Genomic DNA, 24,340 nt, shown 5'->3' on the forward strand with positions numbered 1-24,340 from the left:
TTTGGTTTTTCCAGTGGTCATGTGTGAATGTGAGAGTTGGACTGTGAAGAAAGCTGAGCACCGAAGAATTGATGCTTTTGAACTATGGTGTTGGAGAAGACTCTTGAGAGTCTCTTGGACTGCAAGGAGATCCAACCAATCCATTCTGAAGGAGATCAGCCATGGCATTTCTTTGGAGGGAATGACGCTAAAGCTGAAACTCCAGTCCTTTGGCCACCTCATGCGAAGAGTTGACTCATTGGAAAAGACTCTGATGCTGGGAGGGGTTGGGGGCAGGAGGAGAAGGGGACGACAGAGGATGAGATGTCTGGATGGCATCACAGACTCAATGGACGTGAGTCTCGGTGAACTCTGGGAGTTGGTGATGTACAGGGAGGCCTGGCGTGCTGCAATTCATGGGGTCGCAAAGAGTCAGACACGACTGAGCAACTGATCTGATCTGATCTGATATCATTTTGAATTTGTGTTTTTGTTTTCTTTGGATTAAATATCCAGAACTGGAATTGCTAGATGGTATGATAGTTCTATTTATAATTTCTGGAGGAAAACCCCATTTAGTTTTGTATGGAACCAGCTCCAATTTGCATTCACACTAACAGTGTACTAGTAAGTGTACTTGCTTCTCTCTGCTTTCTTACAAACAATTGCTATTTCTTGTCTTTCTGACCATAGCCATTCTGTGTGAAGTAATTTCTCATTGTGGTTTTTATTTGCATTTCCTAATTAGTGATATCAAGCACCTTTTCATATTTTTGTTTGCCATCTGTAGCTCTTCTTTGGAAAAAATATCTATTCAACTTCTCTGTCCACTAAAATCAGATTGTTTCTTTGATACTTAGTTGTGTTTTACATATTTGGATATTAAAATTTTATTGAACATATTATCTGTGACAATCTTCTTCCATTTAGTAGATTGCATTTTCATTTTCTTGATGGTTTCTTTCAAGGTATGAAAATGTAGATATTTGATTAGATCATTTGTTTATGTTTTATTTTGCTTCCCTTACCTGATATAGCAAAAAAAAAAAAAAAAAAGTATTTCAACGATCATTATCAAAGAGGATAATTACCTATATTTTCTTCTTGGAGTTTTATGGTTTCTTTAGCCGTTTTGAGGCTTTGCTTTATTTCCTGCAAATATTGAACCATACTTATATCCCTAGAATAAGCCCCACTTAATCACAGTGTATGATCCCTTATATATTGTTGAATTTGATTTGCTTATATTTTGGTCAATATATTTATCAGAGAAATTGGTTTGTAATTTTCTTTTCTTTTCTTTTTTTTTCTTTTACTGTATTTCTCAGGTTTTGGTATCAGAATAATGGCTTCATAGAATGACTTTGAGAGGGTTCCAGCAGCTTCAGTTTTTTGAAATATTTTGAAAAGGATAAGTATTAGGTCTTCTTTATACATTTAGTAACTGAAGGCACATTGTAGAATATCAGTTTTACCATTTGTAGTTAAAGGATTGTAGCAGTGCCTAACTTATTACAAAGCTGTGAGAATGAGATGAGATATGTGCAAATCTCTTAGCATTCCTCCATGTAAAATAAGGGCCTTACATTGTTTTCAGCTATTAATATTAATGACAGTCACCAGATACATATTGCTATCTTTAGTAAGTTTTGGTACACTGTATCTACCACAATAAAGTTCATGCCTAAAGTTTTCATGCTAAAGGACAAATAGAGCTGTATGATACATTAGAGGGATTCAGAAAGAAAGATGTTATATATATAACATTGAATTTAAAATTTAGTGATTTTTTTTTATTTCTGATACATACAATTACAATAATAAAGTGAAGTCAAAATAGGGAAAAATCAATTTTAAATATATATAATCTTCTTTAGTAAACTAGGAAAATAACATTAGACATCTGTGATGGTTTCTGTAAGTGTAGCCTTTTGTATCAGAGTTAAAAACTTTTGTATTCCTAAGTATAATTTTCAGTAGAGATGTATTTACATTTTTGAATTTTTACAGAACATATCTGTAGTGTTTATTCATGTAATAAAAATATAAAAACATTTATTTAACATTAATTTTTCAAAAATATAAATTCATAAGTTTTTAATTATATTTTAAGCTTATAAAGGGCCTTTTAATGTTCATTAGACAATAGATTGTTAAAATCCTACATATAGATATGCATATATATGTGTATATGTATGTCTTTGTAAAAGTCAGCTCTTAAAAAGATTTTACTAATCTACTTAATGAAGTCATGCCAATCATTCACTAAAATATTGTTCTATACTATAAGATTCTGTGTAGCATGTTATTTAAAAGGTTAATGATGTGAATCCTCATGAGTGTTCTAGGTTCTTGAGAGAAAGCATGGTATTTATTTTTTCTAATACTGTTTTCCAAGGCATCTAAGATAAATTCAGGTATATAGTAGACATTTAATAAATACTGAATATCAAATTGTTAGTCACACACATAGGCAGAAACAAATGTACATATGTTGTATCTGTATTTTGCTTGCAATATATAATATCCCCATACTTCTTGTATGTGTAGGAATTTTTATAAATATGTATGTGTGGTGTTTGCACATGTATATATGCATACATGTGATTCTGTGTGTATACATGTATGTATATTAAGGAATACATATATTTGAATATATGTCTATTTTATGTATAGACACACAAACATATATATGTATGTGTGTATATGTATATGTTTATGCATATGTATATGTAAAGAGAGAGACTGTTGCAATTATGTACAGATTATTTGTCCTTCATGTATTGTTTTCATGAATATTTAATTAGACTTTACCTCACTGAATTTACCTCCTGACTATAATTATTTTCTATAATTATTTTCTAGGGGTACTTTTCAATGATAGCAATGCTAGAAATGTAAAGAGAGACAGAGAGAGGGAACTGTGCATCCATGCATGTGAAGATTGAATCCAGTTTATAAATGAATCCAGTTTTCTACTTTATTTCTGTTTCCCTCTCAGCTAAGTTCCCTATATAACTACATCCTTAATTTTAACTGAACTAGTTTTGTCAGAGGCATACAACTTGAGTAAATAAACTGTTTCTTTACTTTTTTTTTAATGTTATCTTATTTTTAAACTTTGCAATATTGTATTAGTTTTGCCAAATATCAAAATGAATCTGCCACAGGTATACATATGTTCCCCATCCTGAACCCTCCTCCCTCCTCCCTCCCCATTCCATCCCTCTGGGTCGCCCCAGTGCACCAGCCCCAAGCATCCAGTATCGTGCATCGAACCTGGACTGACATCTCGTTTCATACATGATATTTTACATGTTTCTTTACTTTTAAAATTAATTTTCACTGGAGTATAGCTGCTTTACAATGTTGTGTTGCTTTCTGCTGTACAGCAAAGGGAATCACCTATATGTATACATATATCCACTCTTCATTGGATTTTTTTCCCATTTAGATCACCACAGATTGAGTACAGTTTCCTGTGCTACATAGTTGGTTCTCATTAGTTATCTGTTTTACACATAGTAGAACCTATATATCAATCCCAATTTCCCCATTTGCCCCCCCACAGTAATCATAAGTTTGTTCTCTACATCTGTGACTTTATTTCTGCTTTCCTATTTCTTCAGAAAGTTACTCAGTCTCACTCAAATCAAATTCTGTTATCAACTCACATCATGTGATACAGAAAATGTGAACTCTCTCAAGCACTATTTATTATTTCCCAGATGGTAAAGAAGTATCCACTGCAAAGTTTGAGCCCCTGGGACTGCTCCCAAGTGAGGGTATAAAACCTGAAATATGGGGAATGATTCATCTCCAAATTCCTGGCTTTGATTCAACATAACACAATTAATCTGAAAGACAGTCAATTCATCCATATTTGCTCAAATCTAACAACTGAGAGAGGCAATGACTAGGGGCCTATAGTACAGAAGTCTACTGGTACCAACTTTACAAACTGAAGTGTGTGCAGGTATATCCTCCAAACTTAAAATAATATATACAGAATTTAGAAAGATGGTAACGACAACCCTGTATGTGAGACAGCAAAAGAGACACAGATGTATAGAACAGTCTTTTGGACTCTGTGGAAGAGGGACGGGGGGGATGATTTGGGAGAATGGCATTAAAACATGTATAATATCATATAAGAAATGAATCACCAGTCCAGGTTCGATGCAGGATACAGGAAGTTTGGGGCTGGTGCACTGGGATGACCCAGAGGGATGGTATGGGGAGGGAGGTGGGAGGGGGGTTCAGGATGGGGAACACATGTACACCCATGGCAGATGCATGTTGATGTATGGCAAAACCAATACAATATTGTAAAGTAAAAAATAAATAAATAAATAATACACTGACCACCACTTTAACAGTGAACATCGACCAAGATGTTGGAATATATAGTTAATGATTTATTAATAGATTTGCTCTGTCTTATTAATTATTCATCAAACCTCATTTATAAAACAAGAGTAAATAAGAATATCTGTCCTTATTGTTTCTGAGTACTCTGAAAATACTTCATGATAAAAACTGTGGAAAGCCTTTATTATGAGTTTTTTTCTTTTATCTTGATTTCCTTTTGTAGTAGAAGAAAGGTGAAGGTTTGGAGTGGAACCAGATTTTACTTTCTCCTCTGGCACATGCTGATTGTGTGATTTTGGAGGAATGTTCAGCTCATGTAAAATGTGAGTTTCTTTTTTAAATAAATTGAGAATGGTAATAATGAGCCCAGTAAGACTGTTTATAATACAAATCAGCAGTTGGGCACTGGTTAATGATTCATTATTTTCTGTGGTACATATTATGACCCAAAATAAAGCAACTGTTAACTATTTTCAATCATGATGATGGTTTGATTGATTTAGGACTCATTGGTCCTTCTTTCCCAAAATGTATTCTAATTAGGTATGGTAAGAAATTTATGTGTCCTAGTTATGGTAGCAATATATATTTGATAAAAAGGAAGAATGGTTTAATGGATATTCCATTGGGACATATTTATATATCTCTGTGAAAACGTGGACTGAAATACCTGAGTCACATATTTCCAAGGATACTAATAAATCCAAGGAGCATACTCTTTTAGATGTGTCAATGTTTTTATTACTATCTTAGAGCTATCATGCATTTAAGTAACTAATAGACAGATGCTGGTTCTCTTATGATCAAAGTTCATCTGAGAGACATATTTCAGAAATTATTATCATTCAAAGTATGGAAAGCTTATCATTCCTTCATGCATCCATGTATTCAGTTCAGTTCAGTTCAGTTCAGTCTCTCAGTCGTATCCGACTCTTTGCAACCCCATGAATCGCAGCACACCAGGCCTCCCTGTCCATCACCAACTTCTGGAGTTCACTCAAACTCATGTCCATCGAGTCGGTGATGTTATCCAGCCATCTCATCCTCTGTCATCCCCTTCTCCTCCTGCCCCCAATCCCTCCCAGCATCAGAGTCTTTTCCAATGAGTCAACTCTTTGCATCAGGTGGCCAAAATATTGGAGTTTCAGCTTTAGCATCAGTCCTTCCAAAGAACATCCAGGGCTGATCTCCTTCAGAATGGACTGATTGAATCTCCGTGCAACCAAGGAACTCTCAAGAGTCTTCTTCAAGACCACAGTTCAAAAGCATCAATTCTTTGGTGCTCAGCTTTCTTCACAGTTCAACTCTTACATCTATACACGACCACTGGAAAAACCATAGCCTTGACTAGACAGACATTTGTTGGCAAAGTAATGTCTCTGCTTTTTAATGTGCTATCTAGGTTGGTCATAACTTTCCTTCCAAGGAGTAAGTGTCTTTTAATTTCATGGCTGCAGTCACCATCTGCAGTGATTTTGGAGCCCCCCAAAATAAAGTCTGACACTGTTTCCACTGTTTCCCCATCTATTTCCCATGAAGTGATGGGACCGGATGCCATGATCTTCGTTTTCTATATGTTGAGCTTTAAGCCAACTTTTTCACTCTCCTCTTTCACTTTCATCAAGAGGCTTTTTAGTTCCTCTTCACTTTCTGCCATAAGGGTGGTGTCATCTGCATATCTGAGGTTATTGATATTTCTCCCAGCAATCTTGATTCCAGCTTGTGCTTCTTCCAGCCCAGTGTTTCTCATGATGTACTCTACATAGAAGTTAAATAAGCAGGGTGACAATATACAGCCTTGATGTACTCCTTCTCCTATTTGGAACCAGTCTGTTGTTCCATGTCCAGTTCTAACTGTTGCTTCCTGACCTGCATACAAATTTCTCAAGAGGCAGATCAGGTGGTCTGGTATTCCCATCTCTTTCAGAATTTTCCACAGTTTATTGTGATCCACACAGTCAAAGGCTTTGGAGTAATCAATAAAGCAGAAATAGATGTTTTTCTGGAACTCTTGCTTTGTCATGATCCAGCAGATGTTGGCAATTTGATCTCTGGTTCCTCTGCCTTTTCTGAAAGAAGCTTGAACATCTGGAAGTTCATGGTTCACATACTGCTGAAGCCTGTCTTGGAGAATTTTGAGCGTTACTTTACTAGCATGTGAGATGAGTGCAGTTGTGCAGTAGTTTGAGCATTCTTTGGCATTGCCTTCCTTTGGTATTGGAATGAAAACTGACCTTTTCCAGTCCTGTGTTACTTTCACACATATTTATCGAGATTTCACTTCATTGAATTTAACCTGAGAGTATAATCATTTTGTCAGTATAATTTCCAGTGACAGCAATGCTATAGATATTTCCCCTTTACTTTGTTAAGAGGTGAAGAAGCTGTATTATTTTTCAGAACTTTTGCCTAGCTAGGCTATAACAGAAAGAGAACACTTAGTATCAGGTAGAATGCTCTGACAGTTCTGAGCTAAGAAGATAGTCTCTATTCCTAGTAGTCCTTGATGAGATTACTAGCTGACTGTGAGGAATGAAATACTTCTAATTTCAGAGATGGTCCACCAAGGAGGATTCAAAATATGAATACATTTGCTTAATTGTATTTTTACACTCAGTACTTTGGCCACCTATTGTGAAGAACTGACTTGTTTGAAAAGATGCTGATGCTGGGAAAGATTGAAGGTGGGAGGAGAAGAGGATGACAAAGGATAAGATGGTTGGATTGCATCACCGACTCAATGGACATGAGTTTGAGTAAACTCCAGGAGGTGGTGATGGACAAGGAAACCTGGCGTGCTGCAGTCCATGGAGTCACAAAGAGTCGGACACGACTGAGCTACTGAACTGACTGACTGACATTTCCATCAATAGTCTGTATAGTTTGGCAATCATTATCTTAATTGTTGGGACTGATGTGACATTCATCTTTTTGTCTTATGTACAGATACTCCATACTGTCTTCAGTCTCCCTTCTAAAGATGCCAGATTGAAGGCCCTCAGCAATTGCAGGTCCCATGTTTGTGTCATCCTGACGGTCTACGTTACTGCTCTTGTCTCCTTCCTCACCCACCACTTTAGTAACACATACCACATCACAGCCACATCCAGCTAACCAACATATACTTGTTGGTCCCTCCTATGATGAACCCCATCGTTTTTGGCATAAGGACTAAACAGATTCAAAATTGTGTTCTATAATTATTCATGACTAAAATCAGCTGACAATTCTAAGACTTTTTGTACTTATCCCCATCCTTCTGTAATTCTTTAATATAAATTTCTTGGATTCTACCATCAGCAAGACTGGGAATTAGAGTCTCAATTTTTCCACTTAATGTCTCTGTAAGTGGATGTCATATACAATTTATCCAACCTGAACATCTATAAAACGGATATAATTGCTTTGTGTATTTAGGTGCCCATATGCTTGGTGCATATATATCTCCAATTGTTATATCTTCTTTGATTGATCCCTTGATTGTTACTTTTGTCTCTTACTACAGTCTCTTTTAAGGCCTATTTTTTCTTATATAAGTATCACTACCTTGACTATCTTTTGATTTCCATTTGCATGTCATATCTTTTTCTATCCCTATCACTTTCAATCTTTCTGTATCTTTAGATTTGAAGTGAATATCTTATAGGGAACTATATACAGGTCTTATTTTTATATCAATTCAGCTACTCTATGGCTTTTGACATATATCTTACATGATCTCTTAATTTTGAATGAATTTTGACATTCCTGCATTTTTATTCCCCTCACCCAAAAATTACTTTTTTTTCATCATATTTTACAATTTACTTTTGGGTTGTAGGACTGAGTCAATAGTCATCTGGCTGCAGAACCCTAGAGTGTCCTGGGTCTTGCATTGGCTTGATGGTTGGCAGAACCAGGTTCTAGGGTGGGCTATTGCAGGGCCAAGTATCAGCCCTGGATCTAGTACCTGGATCTGGTGAGTGGGGCTGAATCCTGGGGAGCTGACTGAGGAGACTGAGGTGTCTCAGAGCTTATTTGGCCTACTAGTAGGTGAGGCCAGGACTCGCATCCCAGGGGTAATGCTAGATCACTGGCAGGCAGAGCTGTATCCCAACATTTCCCAATGCTGATGCCAGCTAGTTGTTGGGTAGGGTAGATTCCAGGGCTGCTCCTGAGGGGAGCAAGGTGTCCTAGAGCTGGTGCTGGCCTGCTAGTGGCAGAGCCAGAGCTGGGGGACAAGTCCAAATCCGGGGGTGTTCCAAGCCTGAGGCTGGCCTTTTGGTGTGTTGGCTGGGTCCTGAGAAGGAAAGCTGTGAGGCTGCACTTTTCCTAGGGCTGGTGTCTGCTCATTGATAGGCAATGTCAGGGCCCAAGGGATTTGGGGACTGGTGCTCAAACACTAGTAGGTGATACCAGATCTTGGTGTTGATGCCAGTTATCTGGTAGGTAGAGCTGAGACTAGGGGATCCTAGAGTTAGTGTGAATTCAGTAATGGGCAGAACTAGATTCCAAGGCCTCTGTTGAAGGGCTCCAACAGTCTTGATGTTGAGTTGAGCTTGCTGATGGGCAGGGCTGGGTCCAGGGATTCCTGGGGCTCATATCTGTTTACAACTTGACCTGAGTCCCTCTGACTGCACGGCCCAGGGGCCCCAGGGCTGGTACCAGCCCACTGGTAGCTGGGGCCAAGATCTAGTGTGGCTAACTGGTGAGAGAAAGTGAGTCCCAGGGTCTGGGGCTACAGGATACAAAAACAGTCTTTTCATTAATGGTGTGGGAACATTGGGCATCCACAGTGTAAAAAAAAAAAAAAACAAAAAAAAAAAAACAAAAATAGGATCTAGACATAGATTTTACCTCCTTCACAAAAATGGCTTCAAAATGCATCGCAGACCTAAATATAAAATGGAAACCATAAAACTCCTATAATATAATGTAGGAGAAAACCTATATGAACTTGGATATGACAGTGACTTTTTAGAAATAACACTTAGACATGATTTATAAAAAAAAATAACTGATGAGCAGGACTTAATTACAGTTGAAATCTTATAATCTGAAAGACACTAGGAAAATGAGAAGAAAAGGCATAGACTAGAAAAAAATATTTAAAAAATACATATCTGAGAAAGGATTGTTATCCAAAATATACAAGGAATTCTTAACACTTAACACTAATAAACAACTTGATTTAAAAAAAAAAAAAAAAAAGGCCAAAGGCCCTAAGAGACACTTCACCAAAGAATAGACTTACAGACATGGGGAGAGGCAGGAGTGGGTGAGATATATGGAGAGAGTAACATGGAAACTTACATTACCATATGTACAATAGATAGCCAACAAGAACTTGCTGTATGGCTCAGGAAACAAACAGGCACTCTGTCAACCTAGAAAGGGTGAAATGGGGAGGGAGATAGGAGGGAGGTTCAAATGGGAGGGGATATATGTATACCTATGCCTGATTCATGTTGAGGGTAGACAGAAAACAACAACATTCTGTAAAGCAATTATTCTTCAATAAAAAATAAATTGAGAAAAATGAAAATAAAAAAGGATATACAGATGAAAAATAAGTATATGCAAACATACTCCACAGCATATATTGTCAGTACAATGCAAATTAAAACAATAATGAGAGACTGAACATCTATTAAAAAAGTCAAAGTCTAGACACTGACAACACTAAATTCGGGCAAAGATGTGGAGCAAAAGTAACTCTTATTCACTGCTGGTAGGAAAGCAGCCACTTTGGAAGACAGTTTGATGGTTTCTTACTAAACTAAACATATTGTTACCACACATTCCAGCAGCCATGCCCTAAGATATTTAGCCAGTAGAGTTAAAAACTTAACATTCACACAAAAACCTGCATGTAGGTGTGTATAGCAGATTATTCAAAACTGCCAAAATTTGGAAGCAACCAAGATATCCTAGAGTAAGTGAATGGAAAAGTAAACTTTGGCAGAAGAGACAGTGGAATATTATTCAGTACGAAAAATAAATGAACTGTCAAATCATGAAAAGCCTTGGAGGAAACTTAGATGCATATTGCTAAGTGAAATAAGCCTATTTATAAAGGCTATATACTTTGTGATTCCAGATAAATGATATTCTGGAAAAGGTAAAACCATGGAGGCAGTAGTGCTTCCCAGGGGGCGCTAGTGGTAAAGAACCTGCCTGCCAATGCAGGAGATGTAAGAGAAGCAGGTTCAATCCCTGGGTCAGGAAGATCTCCTGGAAGAGGGCAAAGCAAGCCATTCCAGTATTCTTGCCTGGAGAATCCCACGGTCAGAGGAGCCTGGTGGGTTACAGTCCATAGGGTCACAAAGAGTTGACATGACTGAGTGACTTAGCATGCACACTCGCGTGGAGGCAATAATCATATCTGTGGTTGTTGGAGATTGAAGTGGAGGGCAGGGGTCAATAGCATAGAGGATTTTTAAGGCAATAAAGATGTTCTGTATGATACTATAATGGTGAATATATGTCATTATATATATTTATCCAAATTGAGTGAATGCACAACACCAAGAATGAATGCTAAGATCGACTAAGGACATTAGGTATTATGATGTGTCAACGTGGGTTCATCCATTGTAACAAATGTACAACTCTGATGGAAGTTGAATGGGGAAAGTTATGTGTAGGGGTTATTATATGGAAAATTTGTATACCTTTCGCTTAATTTTACTGTGAACCTAAAACTACTTTATAAAAATAAAAGCTTATAAAAACAGCAACTAGGACTGAAAATTTAGAGTTAATTAATTGTCATTTGTTTTTGCAAAGTATCTGTGATGTTTACGTTATTAAAAGCAGTAGAGTACCTGTTTCTTCACCTCCTCTCATTATGGTCAGGTGTTTTTTTTGTTTGTTTGTTTGTTTGTTTTTCTTAGTTTTCCAATGTTGTAGGGTGGTATTGTATCTTGTGAGATTTTAATTTACATTTTCTAATTACTTAATGACAATGAAAGTGATTAATGCTTTTGTTTGACTCTTTGGTGAAAAATTCATTAAAACATTTTGCCCACTTCTATTGAAAGGTTTGATTTCCTTTAAACTTTATGTATACTGGATGCAATATATTATTAGATATTTAATTTGCAACATTTTCTTGCAGTCTCAACTTGTGTTTTTGTTCTTTTAATAGTGCTTTAGAAGAGCAGAAACTTTAAAGTTTTATAAAGTTAGTTTATTTTAAAAAAATATTTAGATTTTGATCTTTACCATAATTTCTCCTAGAAGTTTTATGCTTTCATAATTTTACACTCTATCTGGATATTGATCTTTAATTTTTCTAAAACCTTTATAATTTAGGATCACTTCTTTTTTAATGTAGAAAGTAAGGTGCAGATGGAGGTGCATGCATGTGTACATCATTACACAATTATTTCAAATCTAGAATTCTACATTGAACTAACTTACACCTTAGCGTTTTTTTAAAAATCAATTAACCATGTCTATATGTGGCTCTGTTTGGGGGCTTCTTCTATACTGATCAATATATTGATCAGTCATGCCACTAGTATACTAACTTTATTGATGTATATTCTTCAACTTTGTTACATAATTTTTCAAAGTTATTTTGATTATTTTCACTTCTACACTTCCATATAAATTTTAGAACCAGGATTTCAATCACTACCACCAAATATCCCCCTAGAAATTCAACTGGAATATGATTAAATCTGTATATCAACTTGGGGAGAATATAAATATTCACTGCATCAAGACATGGGTACATGACAATTGCTTTTATCTACATTTATGTTTTTGTTAATCTTTTGTAGCAGTGATTATATGTTCTCTCTATATAGGTCATGTGTATGTATTTTTTTTCTAAAATATGTCTCCTTTTTCAACTGTTTAAAATAATATTTAATTGCATTTCTAATGGGATTTCATTTTGTAAGAAATCCAAATGTTTATATTGTGACCTTGTAGCCTCTAAACTCACTAAAATTATGTTTTATTAGTTCTAATAGTCTTGTACATTACATAAGATTTTTCTGCCTGAACAAACCATGCCACAAGAAATAGGGTTTATTTTCTCTTTCCAACATCAAAGTTTCATTTTTGTTTTTTTAATTACATTTGTTTGCTTTAATGCATTGAGTAGAAAAAACAGTAGAGAGAAAATATTCAGTTTTTCATCATTAAGGGTAATTTAACTTCAATAAATTTTATTACAACTTTTACTTGGCTCCACAATCTTCACTCATCTTTAGTGAAAAAAAAACAAAAAACAAAAAAAACACACAAAAAAAACAGTATAATCTCTTGAAAGTCAAAGTGAAAATTATATAAAGGAAATTTTTAATATGAGGTTAGAGTAATAAAGGCTGAAGTAATGTCTTAGTGGCCTTTATATAATCTCAATTTAGGGACCCTGAGAAACATTCAAAATAAAGGTTAGCCTGGAAGAACTTCCAAATTCTGAATATGTTGGGTCACTCTTTCTTGAAAAATATTCTCACAACCCGGCCCCGAATTTGCTTTGTCCTGACCCCGTAAATGACTGGATTTAAACAAGGAGGAACAACCACATACAAATTGGCCAGGAGGATATGAATGTAGTGAGGGACATTCCTACCAAATCGGTGTGTCATAAAGGAGAAAAATGCTGGTGTGTAAAAGGCTAAAATGACACAGACATGTGAACCACATGTGCTGAGTGCTTTGAGTCTGGCATCCCTAGAAGGAAGGTGGAAAACAGTTTGTAGGATCTGAACACAGGAGAGGGCAATAAGGAGCAAGTCAAAGATCAGGGCAGCAATGGTAAATAAGCCATAGATGATGTTGACTCTTATGTTAGCACAGGCTAGACGAGCAATTCCCATATGCTCACAGTAGGTATGAGGAATAATATAGCGTCCACAGAAGGGAAGTCTTTTGAGAAGAGGACAAAAGGGGATAACAAGGAGGACTGGCCTCCCAACTACAACAGAGGCCATGATGGCTACCATTTTGTTGGTGAGGATAGTGGTATACCTCAGTGGATAACAAATGGCAACAAAGCGGTCAATTGCCATGGCCAGAAGTACAACAGATTCCATGCCTCTGTAGGTGTGGATAAAGAACATTTGGATGAGGCAGGCTTCAAAGCTTACCTTCCTATGGTTGAACCAGAAGATGGCCAGCATTTTGGGTATGGTAGAAGTGGACAGACCTAGATCAATAAAGGAGAGAAGAGCCAGGAAGTAGAACATGGGTTGATGAAGGCTCTGGTCTGTCTTTATTACAAATAGGATTGTGACATTCCCTACAAGGGCTATCAGGTAAACAACAAAGAAAGGGAAAGCAATCCATATATGGAAATCTTCCAGACCAGGTACACCCAGCAGAAGGAAGGCAGAAGGATGTGAGGTGGTGTCATTAACAAAGGACATTCTGCTGAAAATTCTTGGAGGATGGTCTGCTGTCTTCTTCAGTATTTCTGGGGAGACATGAGGGAATATATATACGGTGGTTGAATGTCACTGTATATATTTATATAGAAGAATAACAATAAAATTATTGAGAACATAATGGAAGGAAATTAGGGCCCTATTAAATTTAACTGTCAAAGATATTCAAATTATTTTTGCCCTGTTTAAAATTCCACATAGATTTTATAAGTTACACTTCTCTGATGTTAGTGTGGTATAATGATTCAAAATCATCTCTGTGTGGATCACAATAAACTGTGGAAAGTTCTTAAAGAGATGGGAATACCAGACCACCTGACCTGCCTCTTGAGAAACCTATATGCAGGTCAGGAAGCAACAGTTAGTACTGGTCATGGAACAACAGACTGGTTCCAAATTGGGAAAGGAGTATGTCAAGGCTGTATATTGTCACCCTGCTTATTTAGCTTATATGCAGAGTAGATCATGAGAAATGCTGGGCTGGAGGAAGCACAAGCTGGAATCAAGATTGCCGGGAGAAATATCAATAACCTCAGATGACACCACCCTTATGGCAGAAAGTGAAGAACTAAAGAGCTTCTTGATGAAAGTGAAAAAGGAGAGTTAAAAAGTTGGCTTAAAGCTCAACATTCAGACAACGAAGATCATGGCATCTGGTCCCATCACTTCATGGCAAGTAGATGGGGAAACAGTGGAAACAGTGGCAGACTTTATTTTGAGGGGCTCCAAAATCACTGCAGATGGTGATTGCAGCCATGAAATTAAAAGACACTTGCTCCTTGGAAGGAAAGTTATGACCAACCTAGACAGCATATTAAAAATGCAGACATTACTTTGTCAAAAAAGGTCCATCTAGTCAAGTCTATGGTTTTTCCAGTAGTCATGTATGGATGTGAAAGTTGGACTATAAAGAAAGCTGAGCACCAAAGCATTGATGCATTTGAACTGCAGTGTTGGAGAAGACTCTTGAGAGTCCCTTGGACTGCAAGGAGATCCAACCAGTCCATCCTAAAGGAGATCAGTCCTGAATATTCATTGGAAGGACTGATGTAGAAGCGGAAACTCCAATACTTTGACCACCTGATGTGAAGAACTGACTCATTTGAAAAGACCCTGTTGCTGGGAAAGATCGAAGGTGAGAGAAGGGGACGACAGAGGATGAGATGGTTGGATGGCATCACCAACTCAACGGACATGAGTTTGGGTAATGTCCGGGATTTGCTGATGGACAGGGAGGCCTGTCCTACTTCAGTCCATGGCGTCACAAAGAGTTGGACACAACTGAGCAACGAATTAAACTGAACTGAACTGAACTGAATCATCTCTGAGGTCATTCTTTTGTGAAATGCTCACCTACATCCGCTAATATCAAGTGAAAATCCTTTCAATAATCGTAACTTGTATAATATTTTCAAGTTACCTTGGTTACCTAGTTGAGCAGTACAAAAAAGAAAAGCCCCCAAAATGTTATTTTTAAAAAAGTATAAGTATTGGGTTAGGAATCTTTCCTTATAATGGTCAATAGTGTTATTTGCTCAGTCGTGTCTGACTTCTTGAGAACTCATGGACTATAGCCTGCCAGGTTCCTCTGTCCATGGAATTCTCCTGGCAGGTATACTGGAGTGGGTAGCCATTCCCTTCTTCCTGACCCAGGGATTGAATCCAGGCTCCTGCCATCTGAGTCATCAGGGAAGCCCCATAATGGTCATTGTAGTCAATAAAACATCCACTTCTTAGGCTTATTTGCCTGTCATAGTCCCGTCTCTCTAGGTGTTTCTTTTTTTTATTTGGCTTAATAGACTGTGTTTAAATCTGTATTTTAGTGAAACTGTCTTTTATGTTGTGGTTGCAGAATTATTAGTATTTTTATACTTTTACAATAAAAAGCTGTGATTCTACACAGGTACTAATGTGATCATCTTAATAGAGGTGGGGAAAATAATCATTTAATTCAATATCTATGTATTATATTAAAAGAAAAGTTTTCAATAGAATAGGCAAGGCATAAATCTTGTTCAATTAGGCAAAAGGAATCGATGAAAATTCTGCAACCAATATCATAATGAATGGTGGAACACTGAAATTTTTTCCCCTGGGATTTGGAAAAAGCCAAGAATATCAACAAACATCAATTATATTTAATATATTACTGGAAGTAACAAGGTCAATATGTCAAGAAAAATGTACATAAATTGTTAATTTACAACTAATAATTTAATTTATCACTCAAGTATAAGAATATATTTTATATTTTAACAAAACAGTGGAAATTGAAATTTTTTAAAATTAAAATTAAATTAATTAAATTTTGTAATTTTAAATTACAATTTTATAAAACTGTCACCTTCAATGACATCAGAAACAGGGAGAACTTAGCAATAAAGTAGTTAAAATTATAAAACATGACAGAAATGTTAAAAGACTTAAAAATTTGTTTAACCTATAGTTTAAAAGACTGAAGTCTGTTATGATGTCAGTTATTCCTAAATTCATCAGTAAGGTTAGAACAGCTTTGTTGAATTCCAAGAAATTTAAGCTTCATCTAACTTATTTTAAGAATACCTTCATTGGGAAAAGAATAACAAAACTTGATGAAACATACTATAGAACTTCAAACTTATAAAACTATAGTAATCAAAACTTATAGCATTTGTGCAATGATAGATAACTACAAGGTAATGAAAAGAAATAAACACATTTTACAAGCTCAGTTGTATTTTATCAAGTGAAAAATGTGATAATTCAGTGAAAATAGGATAGTTGTTTCTTCCAGTAATCTGGTGCAATTGAATATATTTATGAGGCAAAAAAAGAACTTTGTCTCCAACTTGACAACATATGCAAAATTTTAATTATACTTCTAAAATAGACCTAGGTTAAAAAAAAAAAAAACAGAACTTAAATTCTGTAAAATTTATAAAAAGAATATCTTTGCAACCTGACGGAATGTAATGGTTTCTAAGACAAAACACAGAAAGCAAGAACCATAAGAAATAAGCTATTACATGTTACATGAAATTTCAAAACTTATTGTAGAGAATGTGAACTTAGAGAGTAAGACTTGAATAAAATATTCATAATCTCTACTCTCTGAAAAGAAATTCATGTCAAAAACATACAAAACACAACTAATAAATAAGAAAAACAAACAATGGAAAAATAAAGGGACCTAAACTGACATTTGGCAAAAGAAAATATACAAATGATATTCAAATTCTCAAAATCATTAGGAGTCAGGAATTACACGTTTAATATATCATGACATATTACTACACAAGCACTAGAATGATCAAATTAAAAACCATGACAAAATCAAATTTTGGTAATAATGTGGAGTAACATATTCTCTTAAATTACCTGAAATAATTGAACTTCTGGGTGTTTATTCAAGACAAATTAAAACATATGTTTACACAAAGACTTGTGCAGGAATGTTCATAGCAGCTTTATTCATAGTTACCCCAAAATGGAAACATCACAACTACTCATCACCAAGTGAATAGACAAATCAGTTTTGGGATGTTTACATAAGGCAACTCTATTCAACAACAAAGCTGGATTTGCTTCTTATGTGTGCAACAGCATAGATGAATCTAAAGTCATCATACTGCGTTACCAATTACTACTAAAGAGTGTAAAGTAAATAATTTTATTTCTATGAAGTTCTAGATCATATAGATAAAATAAGTGCTGAGGATATCTGTTCAGTGGTTTCAGGGACAGAATGGGAAGAAACCTAAGATTTTTGACATGATAGAAAAATTATTTATGAGGATGTAGGATATAAGTCAACCCACTCCAGTACTCTTGCCTGGAAAATTCCATGGGTGGAGGAGCCTGATAGGCTGCAGTCCATGGGGTCGCGAAGAGTCGGACAGGACTGAGCGACTTCACTTTCATTTTTCACTTTCATGCATTGGAGAAGGAAATGGCATCCCACTCCAGTGTTCTTGCCTGGAGAATCCCAGGGACGGCAGAGCCTGGTGGGTTGCCGTCTATGGGGTCGCACAGAGTCGGACACAACTGAAGCGACTTAGCAGCAGCAGCAGCAGGATATAAATGGATATACAATTACCTTTGTTAAAAATGTACAGATAAAGTGTATACATGTAAATGTGTGTAAATTTTACTTTAACAATAACCCTGTGTACGAGACAGCAGAAGAGACACTGATGTATAGATCAGTCTTATGGACTCTGTGGGAGAGGGAGAGGGTGGGGAGATTTGGGAGAATGACATTGAAACATGTATAATATCATGTATGAAACGAGTTGCCAGTCCAGGTTCGATGCACGATACTGGATGCTTGGGGCTGGTGCACTGGGACGACCCAGAGGGAGGGTATGGGGAGGGAGGAGGGAGGAGGGTTCAGGATGGGGAACACAGGTATACCTGTGGCGGATTCATTTCGATATTTCACAAAACTAATACAATATTGTAAAGTTTAAAAATAAAATTAAATATATAGTTCTTGAAATTGCTGGTAAGAGTATTATGTATGTCTATTGATTGTATATGTTTAAAATGTCTATGATTAAAAAGCATAAATATAAACAGTCATTTTGTAATGCAAACTATAGTATAATTTGATTTAATAAAACATTCAATTTTGGAGCTTATTTTAAAGATAGAATCATTTATCTCACTCAGTTACTGCTGAGAGCTAAAAATCCTAAAATCTAACAATAATATTAAAAAATTAAGGTCAAAGAACATAAACTAAAGAAACAACCTATATTAAGTCTAAATATTCTGCTTATTGTGGTTGATTAAAAATCAATTGTTTGGTGTTTGGGAACACTCCTTTTTAACCCAACAAAACATGGTTTTAAGTCTTCACTCTCCTATACTCTGATGACCTTAGGAAAATCATTCCCTGAGCTTTAACTGTCTAGTCTGAGATAATCATGTATCAACTTCAAATGGCTCTTGTGTTAATAAAATAAGATGTTGTATATGTGAAACATAAACATGCCTTAACACTGGCCCCTTAGTAACATTAGTTGAAATAATCTGACATTATTATCCATGAATATGACTCAGTGCTACTGTTTGATTTTCTAATAAAACACAATAGTATACACATGGCCCCTTCTGAGGGAATATATTAACTGAGTCCCACCATTCATTTTAAGTTCAAAATTAATTTTTTCATCTAATTAGATGAGAAGCTGTGTTTTAAAGCCTCTTTTTAATATCCCAGGTATACATTGCACTTAGGGAACAAATGACAAAACTTTTAATACTACTTTATTGATACTCATTTTTGAAAGACTTTCTACCTGGGGTAAATTTAAAAATACTTGCTTTTCATTCTAAAATATAGAATATGTGAGTTAGATTCAACTCAGAACAAAATTGGATGCTGTCAGTCAACTCATGTTTTATCACAGAAACTGTGGAAAGCACTGTCACCTTTACAGAATCTGATTCTTGAATGTAGGTTAATACACAGAGAAAGCAAATATTTAACATCCCTGTTTTGTAGCTCAGAGTGCAAAGGTCATCCCTAAGGCCTTACAACCCATATGATACAGCAACTATTTCAGAGGTCACTTTACTGACTATAACTTTGATTTCCATGGTTCTGGACTCCAATCACTTACCCAGGCCCATATCTGCAGGGAAAGTACAGAACACAGTGTCTGGATGCTCCCTCTCTGTAGCAGTAACTGAAATAAAGGGGGCCTGGCATGTCATCTGTGGTATATCTGCAAGTTATTCTACCTGATGTAACCTCTAGAAACTCTCCTCAATGTCTACAGTGCTAAGCTACCCCACCAGTATGAGCCTTTTGTGGAAGACCCCTCATACACACAAGTATAAAGTATGACCTGGGCTACCTTCCCAAGGAAATGTGCTGCCTCCTCCTGTATGTCAGGCTGGCCTTCTTGCCCACGATCCCTAAGAGGAACACTTTATACAAAGGTTGTATCTCCCCTGAGAGGGATGTTCTGTGTCCATCTCTTCAGGGACTGAGAACATCTAGTGTTGACTCAAGCATTGACTATGAACCATTTTGGTTTAAACCTCAATCTAAGCAGTCAAGAACTAACTCATTTTGTATTTTGTCCCTTAGCCAGAATATTTTTGAATGTAGTTTATCTTCAATGCATATATCTTAATACATATATATATATATTTTTATAATATTCCCTTCTTTCACTTACATTCCAGAATTGACATCTATGCAGGTGGCACTAGTGGTAAAGAACCTGCTTGATGATACAGGGGACATAAGAGATCCAGTTTGATCCCTGTATTGCAAAGATCCCCTAGAGGAAGGCATAACAATCCACCCCAGTACTTTTGCCTAAAGAATCTCATGGACAGAGGGGCCTGGCAGTCCATGGGGTTGCAAAGAGTCATAAACTACTGAAGTGACTTAGTACACATGCACACATGCTCATTATTTTATATAATTTCAAGTTGTAAAACATGATGACAGCTAAATGTTATTTTTATTTATTTTTTTATTGAAGAATAATTGCTTTACAGAATTTTGTTGTTTTCTGTCAAACCTCAACATGAATCAACCAGGGGTATACATATATCCCCTTCCTTTTGAACCTCCCTACCATCTCTCTCTCCATCCCCCACCCCCTTCCAGGTTGATACAGAGCCCCTTTTTGAGTTTCCAGAGTCATACAGCAAATTCCCATTGGCTAGTTTACATATGGTATATAAGTTTTCATGTTACTCTTTCCATACATGTCACCCTCTGCTCCCCTCTCCCCGTGCCCATAAGTCTATTCTCTATGTCTGTTTCCCCATTGCTGCCCTGTAAATAAATTCTTCACTACCATTTTTCTAGATTCCATATATATGCATTAGAATACAATATTTCTCTTTCTCTTTCTGACCTACTTCACTCTGTATAATAGGCTCTAGGTTCATCCACCTCATTAGGACTGAGTCAAATGTGTTCCTTTTTATGGCTGAGTAATATTCCATTGTGTATATGCACCACAACTTCTTTATCCATTCATCTGTTGATGGACATCTAGGTTGCTTCCATGTTCTAGCTATTGTAAATAGTGCTACAATGAACAATGGGATACAGGTGTATTTTTCAATTTTGGTTTCCTCAGGGTATATGCCTAGGAGTGGGATTGCTGGGTCATATGGTGCTTTTATTCCAAGTTTTTTAAGGAATCTCCATACCATCTTCCATAAAGACTGTATCAATTTACATTCCCACCAACAGTGCAAGAGCATTTCCTTTTCTCCACACCCTCTCCAGCATTTATCACTTGTCAACTTTTTGATGAGGGCCATTCTGACAGGTGTGAGGTGATATCTCACTGTAGTTTTGATTTGCATTTCTCTAATAATGAGCAATGTTGAGCATCTTTCCATGTGTTTGTTAGGCATCTGTGTGTCTTCTTTGGAAAAATGTCTGTTTAGGTCTTTTTCCCACTTTTTGATTGGGTTGTTTGTTTTCCTGGTATTGAGTTGTATGAGCTGATTGTATATTTTGGAAATTAATCCTTTGTCAGTGGTTTCATTTGCTATTATTTTCTCTCATTCCAAGGGTTGTCTTTTCACTTTGCTTATAGTTTCGCTTGCTGTGCAAAAGCTTTTACTTCTTTTTATTTTTGTTTACTTGTTTACTTTTGTTTTTATTTCCATTACTCTAGGAGGTGGGTCATAGAGGATCTTGCTTTGATTTATGTCATCAAGTGTTCTGCCTATGTTTTGCTCTAACTCTAAGAGTTTTATAGTTTCTGGTCTGTAATTTAGGTCTTTAATCCATTTTGAGTTTATCTTTGTGTATGGTGTTAGGAAGTGTTCTACTTTCATTCTTTTACATGTAGCTGTCCAGTTTTGCCTGCATCATTTATTGAAGAGGCTGTCTTTTCTCCATTGCATATTCTTACCTCCTTTGTCAAAAATAAGGTACTCATAGGTGCATGGGTTTATTTCTGAACTTTCTATCTTGTTCTGTTGGTCTATATTTCTGCTTTTGTGCCAGTACCATACTGACTTGATGACTGTAGCTTTGTAGTATAATCTGAAGTCAGGAAGTTTGAATCCTCCAGCTCCATTCTTCTTTCTCAAGACTGCTTTGGCTATTTGGGGCCTTTTGTGTTTCTATATGGATTTTGAATTTTTTTGTTCTAGTTCTGTGAGAAATGACATTGATAATTTGATAGGGATTGCATTGAATCTATAGATTGTGTTTGGTAGTATAGTCATTTTCACAATACTGAGTCTTCCTACCCAAGAACATGGAATATCATCTCTCAATCTGTTTATGTAATCTTTGATTTCTCTCATTAGTGTCTTATAATTTTCTGTGTACAGTTCTTTTGTCTCCTTAGGTAAGTTTATTCCCAGATGTTTTATTCTTTTTTTGAAGTGGTAAATGGGATTGATTCCTTAATTTCTCTTTCTGATTTTTCATTGTTAGTATATATAAATGCAAGTGATTTCTGTTAGTATACAGAAATGCAGTGATTTTGTGTGTTTTACCCTGCAACATTGCTAAATTCACTGATTATCTCTAGGAATTTTCTGACAGCATCTTTAGGGTTTTTTATGTACAGTATCAGGTTATCTGCAAACAGTGAGAGCTTTACTTCTTCTTTTCTGATCTGGATTCCTTTTATTTATTTTTCTTCTCTGATTGCTGTAGGTAGGACTTCCAAAACTATGCTGAATAATAGTGGTGAAAGTGGACACCCTTGTCTTGTTCCTGATCTTAAGGGGAATGGATTCAGTTTTTCACCATTGAGAATAATGTTTGCTATAGGCTTATCATATATGGCCTTTACTGTGTAGGGGTAGGTTCCTTCTATGCCCATTTTTTAAAGAGTTTTAATTATAAACAGTTGCTGAGTTTTGTCAAAGGCTTCTTCTGCATCTATTGAGATTACCATCTGGTTTTTATCATTCAATTTTTTAATATGGTATATCACACTGATTTGCATATGTTGAAGAATCCTTGCATACCTGAAATAAACTCATCTTGATCATGGTGTATGAGCTTTTTGATGTGTTGCTGAATTCTGCTGGCTAAAATTTTGTTGAGGATTTTTGCATCTATGGCCTGTAGTTTTCTTTTTGTGTGTTGTCTTGTCTGGTTTTGGTATCATAGTGATGGTGGTCTCATAGAATGAGTTTGGAAGTGTTCCTCCCTCTGCAATTTATTGAAAGAGTTTTAGGAGGATAGGCATTAGCTCTTCTCTAAATGTTTAATAGAATTCTCCTGTGAAGCCATCTGCTCCTGGGCTTTTGTTATGGGGAGATTTTTGATCACAGCTTCAAATTCAGTGCTTGTAATTGGGTTGCTCATAATTTCTATATCTTTCTGGTTCAGTCTTGGAAGATTGAACTTTTCTAAGAATCTGTTCATTTCTTCCAGGTTATCCATTTTATTGCCATATAGTTGTTCATGAAAGTCTCTTATTCTCCTTCGTATTTCTGCATTGTCTGTTGTAACCTCTCCTTTTTCATTTCTAGTTTTGTTGATTTGATTCTTCTCTTTTTTTTCTTGATGGGTCAGCTAAAGGTTTGTCAATTTTGTTTACCTTCTCAAAGAACCAGCTTTTTAGTTTTATTAATCTTTACTATTGTTTCTTTCATTTCTTTTTCAGGTATTTCTGCTCAGATCTTTATGATTTCTTTCCTTCTGCTAATTTTGGGGGTTTTTTGTTCTTCTTTTTCCAGTTGTTTCCGGTTGTTTTAGGTGTAAAGTTAGCTTGTCTATTCAATATTTTTTCTTTCTTAAGGTAGGAGTGTATTGCTACAAGTATTTTTCTTTCTTATGGTAGGATTGTATTGCTATAAGCTTCCCTCTTATAACTGCTTTAGTTGCATCCCATAGGTTTTGAGTTGTGTTTTCATTGTCATTTGTTTCTAGAAAATTTTTTGATTTATCCAGTAACTTGTTGGTTATTTATAAATGTATTGTTTAATCTCCATGTGTTTGTGTTTTTTTAAGTTTTTTTTTTTCTTGTAATTGATATCTAATCTCATAGCATTGTGGTCAGGGAAGATGTTTGATATGATTTCCATTTTCTTAAATTCACTGAGGCTTGATTTGTGACCCAAGATGTGGTCTATCCTGGAGAATGTTACATATGCACTTGAAAAGAAGGTGTATTCTTCTGCATTTGGATGGACTATCCTGAAGATATCAATGAGATCCATTTCATCTAATGTATCATTTAAAACTTGTATTTCCTTATTAATTTTCTGTTTTGCTGATCTATCCATTGATGTGAGGGGGTGTTAAAGTCTCCTACTATTATTGAGTTACTGTCAATGTCTCCTTTTATGTCTGTTAGTGTTTATCTTATGTATTGAGGTTCTTCTATGATGGGTGCATAGATATTTACAATTGTTATATCTTCCTCTTGGATTGATCCCTTGATCATTAGGTAGTGTGCTTCCTTATTTCTTGTAATATTTTTTTTTTTTATTTTAAGATCTATTTTGCCTGATATGAGGATTTCTACTCCAGCTTTCTTTTGCTTCCCATTTGAATGGAATATATTTTTCAATTCTCTCACTTTCAGTATATATGTGTCTTTAGGTCTGAAGTGGGTTTCTTGTAAACAGCATATATATGAGTCTTGTTTTTGTATCCATTCAACCAG

At 35.8% G+C, this 24,340-nt stretch overlaps 1 protein-coding gene across 1 annotated transcript; it reads right to left on the minus strand.

Annotated features, from left to right (window-relative positions):
• Positions 1-12,779: 12,779 nt before the first annotated feature.
• Positions 12,780-13,718, minus strand: LOC129629114 (olfactory receptor 52E4-like). Its single transcript, XM_055548885.1, has one exon. It carries the CDS (start codon positions 13,716-13,718, stop codon positions 12,780-12,782), a length of 939 nt encoding a protein of 312 aa, XP_055404860.1.
• Positions 13,719-24,340: the final 10,622 nt, after the last annotated feature.

The sequence above is a fragment of the Bubalus kerabau genome, chromosome 15 (assembly GCF_029407905.1).
Source record: "Bubalus kerabau isolate K-KA32 ecotype Philippines breed swamp buffalo chromosome 15, PCC_UOA_SB_1v2, whole genome shotgun sequence".
Lineage (NCBI taxonomy): Eukaryota > Metazoa > Chordata > Mammalia > Artiodactyla > Bovidae > Bubalus > Bubalus kerabau.